The following is a 6802-nucleotide window of genomic DNA, read 5'->3' on the forward strand; positions in this document are numbered from 1 at the left end:
TAGAGGTTCACATTATAAATACAGCCGTAGACAGACACTTCTGTGCCATAGAGACGTCTCTCTCTTCTTGTGCCTGTTGGAAAGGAACTGAGAGCAGGGAAAGCGAGAGAAGTGTGTTTTTAAATTACATGCTGACTTTATCTGTGGTCGCTGAGGACAGTTCATGTACACAATATCTTATTAAACAATAGCCGGTTACCACCAAAGCCAACCAATGTGTTTGGGTTTGTGGTGCATACCGGATACGCATGCATTGTTTTAACAAAATGACATCACCACTTCCTCTAGAGCAATTTTCACTGTTTACATTTTACTGTCAATCAATCAGAGACAAATTTAGCATCAAAGATATAGCTACTAAATATATATATATATCACCTAAAATAAACAAACAAACACATACAATATAGATTTCATTTTTTTGAAAGAGCTCTATTCATTGACAAAAGGTATCAGCACTGGGCGGAGTTTCTGATCCATTTATCAGAAGCTGTAGTTCTTTTTAACATGATAGATGTAAATGTATGTGTATAAATGCTAATGAAATTCACAAAGATGAGTACTCACTCCATCAGCGCGTCGATACTGAATACATCAGCATACTGTGTCAGTCAGCCAGCATCATGCCAGACTCATGCTGAGAGAAAAAACACAGGTTATGATTTCTGCTTTGATGTGTTTTTACATGCAGAAAAGAGAAATAAGAATCCACAAATATTTCATTACTTCTTCCTCTTAACCTTTAAGTGTTGTTTTTAAACAATTAGTTTTGCAGCATTTTCAAATTAAATTGGCTCAGAGAAGTGAACCAAACTGGCACTGTTTACAGATAACACGGCAAGACATTAGAAAGCGTTTCTATTAAAAGAATCTTCCAAAATACGTTCTGAGAGATACCAATTTAATATAATCGTTCGTCATCATCATGACCACATTAAACTAATCTAACCCTGGTACTGAAGTCAGATGAATCATTGCATGTTGCACAGAAGAGATTATTATCAATGAATTTCTTACATCCTGGGATGTGTTGTATCATTGTCTCTGAGTATAATTCAAGCCCTCAGGTCGGAAACAGCAGTCGCTTTCCAGCGTCTTTACAAGTTGAAACACAGACGTAGTTCGATACGTACATGTGCCCTTTACATGACCAAAAACCTCATCAGCTGCTTTACAAACATTCGCCCGCGTTAACCTTCCACTAACACCGTCAGCATCATATAATTCACATGAGTCACCCGACAACTCATCATTACCTCCCTCAACGCTCACTTTCCCTGCTCTCACTGAGGGGTGACTCACTTCTCTGAATGTCAGCGAGAAATAAAGGACTTTTCTCCAAAATCAACAGGATGATTCACGGGCCGAACAGAACCAATGAGGGAAATGACACACGTCATATCAGCTCATTTCCTGTGCAAGTGGACAAATGCATCTCAATTCAATGTCACACACGTACTGTGCTCCATCTGGTAAACTTGCAGGCAACAATAACAACCTTTTCCTTCAGTCACTATAGGAATATAATAGCTTTGTGTGTGTGTGTGCATCCTTTTCCTGACCCTGCTGTATACAGGACACACCTTACCATCTGACTTCCTCACACTCTCAACCTGCAATTAGTTACGCTGACCAACACACAAATGTATTGCTCGTTATTTAATAGGGGCACATAATAGATTTCTATTTAGTATAAAGAGACTTTAATATAATGACTACAGACTAAACCCTGACCCTAAACTCACAGATACAAGCAAACACTGTTTTTCTACAACTACACAAATCTCCAGTTGAGATTATCATCAGTCCTCTCCAAAAAGAGGTTTTGTAAGATTTAATTCTCTTCTGGAGACATTTGTCCTCCAAATCACAGAAAAGTAAACCCTCATACACACACACACATGTGGACATCTGACTTGTATTGTTTTCTATAAAGAGAATTATAATAAGTGTGGACTAACCGAAACCCTGCCCATTAAAGGGGACATGTCATGAAAATGTGACTTTTTCCAAGTTTAAGTGCTATAATTGGGTCCCCAGTGCTCCTAGTAACCTAGAAAATGTGAAAAAGAAAAACCCAGTAACTTTTGGTAAACCATTCTCTGCAAGCATGTGACAAAATAGGTCATTGAAATGTGGCTCCCCTTGTGATGTCAAAGGGGGATCTTGTTATAATAATACCAACCCTTAATATTCAACTACGACACTGACATTCAGTGCCGAGAGAGAGAGAGAAAATATTTGACAGCACAATTGAGTTTCAATATCAACAAACCATCATTATGGTGATGCTACCCGTTCTCACCAAGATGCGTACAAATGACACGCAGTGTGATTATCGTGCAATAGATACGCCAAATTCCGATTTTGCGTGCATATGATACGCCAGTCCTTCCCATTCACTTATATGGCGAATCGTTTCGTGTCGTTTTATTTATTGTTTTCTCATTTGTTTTCTGTTTTTTAAACCATTTTGGCTTGTGTTTAGGGTTAGATTTCACATTTGTTTAAGCAGGTTATTTAATAAACAGGTTTCTCTATGTTTTTATCTATATTTAAGCCATGGTCGCTTGGAGTTGGGGTTAGAGTTGGGGTTTGGGTTAGGATGTCATTTTTATATAATAAAAAGATGTTCTAACCCTAAACCCAAGCGAAAATGGTAAAAAAACAGAAAACAAATGAGAAAACAATAAATAAAACGTCACGAAACGATTATTCATATAAGTGAATGGGAAGGACTGGCGTATCATATGCACGCAAAATCGGAATTTGGCGTATCTATTGCACAATAATCACACTGCGTGTCATTTGTACGCTTTTTGGTGAGAATGGGTTGGGTGATCAGTGTTGCATTTTATCAGCTCATTTGCATTTAAAAGGACACACACAAAAAGGCAAATTTTTGCTCCCACCTACAAAGCGGCAATTTTAACATGCTATAATAAATTATCTATATGGTATATTGAGATAAAACTTCACATATGTACTCTCGGGACATCAACGACTTATTTTACATCTTAAAAAGGTATTGTGAAATGTTCCCTTTAAAGACAACAATCTGAATTTTGAGGAATGAGTCCTCAATTTATAACGATGATGTCCATATAGTCCCATTTTAAATATAGGTTTTAGTCAGTACTGAAAAAAAACTTTATTTCTAGGCTCTGAGAAGGTAAACACAAACTCAAAATAGTGTTATATTCATATTAAAATATTCATATTTATATTGACCTAACAATACAGATACACATATAAACACATAACACATATAAACTCACCATCCTCCAGAACTGTCAGAAAATAAAGTTTCTTAATAATACAAAAGTAAACTAGATGGTTAAATGAAACCTGATGTTGTTCCTTTAGTTTCTTTCTTTTCCCGTTTATCAGAAGTTTAATTCATTAAATAATTCATTATATTTGTCGTAAATGTGCGCGTGAATGTAAGTTTGTAACAGAGTGACTGAACGCGACATCTGATCGCCATGACAACAGCCGATAACGACGAGCGCGCAAAACGAAACCCGAGTAAAACAAAGATTTACCTCAGAAAACCATATTTACTTTACTTACAGTTCTCTTCTGAAAGAAACATAGATGATTAAGTTAAATTCGTGTTTTATAAACACACACACTCGTACCTGCCACACAAAGGCTCACCAATGAAACTCGTCAGTCAGTCAAAAGAGTGAAAGTTTTCAAACTCTTCAGAGTCTTCCACCTGCGTCCGCGTTTATTTGACGCTTCCTTGTGCTTTCCATCGATTAAAACCACACACATGTCTCACTCAGATCGCTGTCCATTCATTCGCAGGTTGTCTCTCTAAACTTAATGCTACTACCGAGACAACATGAGCATCAAAGGGTTTAACTTTGGACGCAAACTTCCTCCAGGAGGCGCGCGGCGGCTCATAAAAGAGAAATCTTCTATTAAGCTCCATTCAAACGTCATTGTATTTGTATTGGGTAGACTTAAAAATATTATAGTTTTAATCAAATATTGTGTGTGTGGTAAACCATAAAAATCTGACAGGGAAATCATCACAATTATCGAAAACTTCATCCAGTCATCACAAACGACTGTGATTGGTTGGAGATTTCATCAGTGGTGAGATAAGGCGCTGCAAGAACCGACAGGTGGATGACGTCAAAGTACCGCGAGAGCGAGTCGAGAAATCACACGTAGAAGTTTAATTTCAAATCGCTCTCGCGGTACTTTGAAGTCATCCGCCTGTCAGTTCTTGCAGGAATCACGTGACAACGCAATCTGTGGGTTCTTTTCAATTAAAAGGTTTTTAATTTTGTATATAGAGAGTAAGACAATCTTCTTGCATTTTTTGTTACGTTACAAACGTTTATTTTCAAAAATAAATGTTATATTCTAGTGATTCCCAAAATGTTTCCTTTAAAATAAGATTAACAAGACATTAAATAACATTCTTTTATTTGACAGTAAACAGTATTTAAAATTATTTCATTATTATTTGGACCCCTCGTAATGTTAAAAACAACTTCCGGTTTTCTATTCTCCGCCCATGGTAAAGAACATGTTCATGTAGTTCTGCACTCTGCCCACTAACAGTATTTCTGTGGTCTCATTCATGAATCTGTCCTGCTTACATGTGTCGATGGAGGCCAAAGGCGAAAGTGCGATTTTGTCCTATTATTTCTCATTTTACTTTGATGTGGCACGTCCCAACGGGTTTCTGTGGGCATGTTCAAAAGAACACTCTCATCAAAATAAAGGGAGTGCTCGATAATAATTATTAATAGGCTACTATTGAAGGACTGGTCCCTTTGAAATGGTTCCTCTGTAAAGCAATGTGTGTATTTATGTTTTTATATTTATACTGTTGTAAATATATTTAATTGTACACATAATCACCAAATTAACAACTTTTTATTTTTTTTCTAAATGCTTTGATTTTAAATGTGTTTTATAAGGTTTCATTGTAATCTATCAGATTTTATTTCATTTCATTTTATAAAAGCATAAATCCACTACATGACTTCTAATTGCCTTTAATATCAAAATTGCCTTTTTTCAAGTACAAAAGATTATAAAGCTGATGTTGCTGTAGCTTTGCAGTATTCTGGTTATTCTTGAAATACAGTACAGCAGTATTATGGCTCCTCGTGATTAATTACTTGCGTTTTTTCTCATTTCTAAGTTGCTTTGGCCAAAAATGTATGCATGCAAATGTTCAGTATAGCCACAGGCCAAAAATTCATAAAGTAAAATGAGAATAAATTGTCTTTCATCATCACGCTTCTTGTTTGTTTCACTTTATAATTAATATTTTAAAAAAATTAAAAAATATTTTTCTATCAGCATGTCAAATGCAAAATGAAGTAGAGTTTTTTCTAACAAAAGCAATCTCTTTGTGCCCCAGGCTTTTCATTCATAAAGTGTTTTTGGTAGCTGTCTAATTTTAAGCTAAAATATGTTGGCACTGTTGTACCTTAGGTCAAGAGCTGTGTACATAAGCAAGGTAATATTCTGTGGACCACATAGTTTATTAACCAATTAAAAAAGTAATTGGGAATATAAATGGTGATATATCAGTACTTGTGTGGGGATGTCTGGCTTGCAATATTTTAACACCAGTATCAAAAACAATATAAATATGAGGCAATTAATTAGCACATGAAAATATTGGCTCATGATCAATGCTGTTCACATGCTGCTATAAGTACAGTCTTCAGCATTGAGAGTATCAATTAAATATCTGAGACATCTGAGACACACCATAGCCTAACACATTTACACATGCTTAATCCAGTGCCATTGGAATGATCACAGAAAACACTGCAAACTTTAGAAAGAGAAAGTATGTAGGACTTTCAACAATGCTGAGATCTGGACTTGAACAAATTACTGCTCTGACAGGGCCAATGATATAGTAGGCCTATCAGTGCATTAACCTTAACCATTTTTATGTTATGAATTTATTCCTAAAATCACGTTTATTCAATGCATATATAGTGCATCACTAATGTATAATGAAAAATGTCATTAACAATCTGATAAGAACTGAAAAACATTTGTTCTACCTCAAAGCTGATATTGAAAATGAAAAAATCTAAGTATTTCACAGTAGTTGATATTAAAAAAGGAGGATAAGAACATTGCTTGCCACTAGATGGAGCTTTTGGAAAAAAAATAATCGGTCTACCAGAAGGCCTAAATTTATTATCTGCAGTACTTTTATTGCCCCACTAGATGTCACTATTGACAATGAAAACATAAGCTCTCCCACTGAAACGTTAACAACCTGTGAGATCAACCATAAGAATGAATTGTTGAATTTACTATTTGGCGGTGCGAGCTTATGAAATGAAATATCAAATATGAAAATAAATGTTTTATTAAAACTTTTAAAGTGTTGAATCTTCTTTACTGTCATATCCCATTTAGGTTACAAATAAAACAAAATAATTTGTATGTTCATATCAGCATTTAAAAATATTTATAATTTTCTCTTCTACTTTTGGTATTTTTCTCATGCACAGTTTCGGTGTTGGTACTATTTGTTTATTACAAAGTTTATTTAACCACATCCGGGAGTTTCCCTCTTATAGAAATGAAGGAAGACACTAGAATGGCTCTAGCATTAAAAGCGCTCTGTGAAAAGACTTAAGTGGGCCAGAGGTTGGTCAGAAGTTATGGGGTTAAATAGTACTCATTATACTATTTTAAGTTTTATTATGTATTTTATTATTATGTAAAATCAAACTCAGTGTTATTAAAAAACATACGAGCGACCGCGAGGACGGCGTTGTCACGTGGTATGTGTAACTTT

At 35.3% G+C, this 6802-nt stretch overlaps 2 protein-coding genes across 4 annotated transcripts in view; both read right to left on the reverse strand.

Annotated features, from left to right (window-relative positions):
• The window catches only part of ankfn1b (ankyrin repeat and fibronectin type III domain containing 1b), a 75551-nt gene extending 71495 nt beyond the window's left edge, over positions 1-4056 (reverse strand). Inside the window, exons 1-2 of one of the 3 annotated variants that reach the window (XM_055181378.2) lie at positions 3642-4056; positions 568-637 (exon numbers count right to left, since the gene is read on the reverse strand). In XM_055181378.2, the coding sequence (XP_055037353.2) occupies positions 568-572 (5 nt within the window). In that variant the 5' untranslated portion in view covers positions 573-637; positions 3642-4056. Of the gene's footprint in view, positions 1-567; positions 638-1017; positions 1317-3278; positions 3526-3641 lie in introns of those variants that run through there. The other 2 variants (XM_055181380.2, XM_055181379.2) reach the window with 2 other exon arrangements.
• LOC129425815 (immunoglobulin kappa light chain-like) overlaps positions 1-6802 on the reverse strand; it is a 688217-nt gene that overhangs the window by 366355 nt on the left and 315060 nt on the right. The window lies entirely within an intron of this gene.

The sequence above is a fragment of the Misgurnus anguillicaudatus genome, chromosome 25 (genome assembly GCF_027580225.2).
Source record: "Misgurnus anguillicaudatus chromosome 25, ASM2758022v2, whole genome shotgun sequence".
NCBI lineage: Eukaryota > Metazoa > Chordata > Actinopteri > Cypriniformes > Cobitidae > Misgurnus > Misgurnus anguillicaudatus.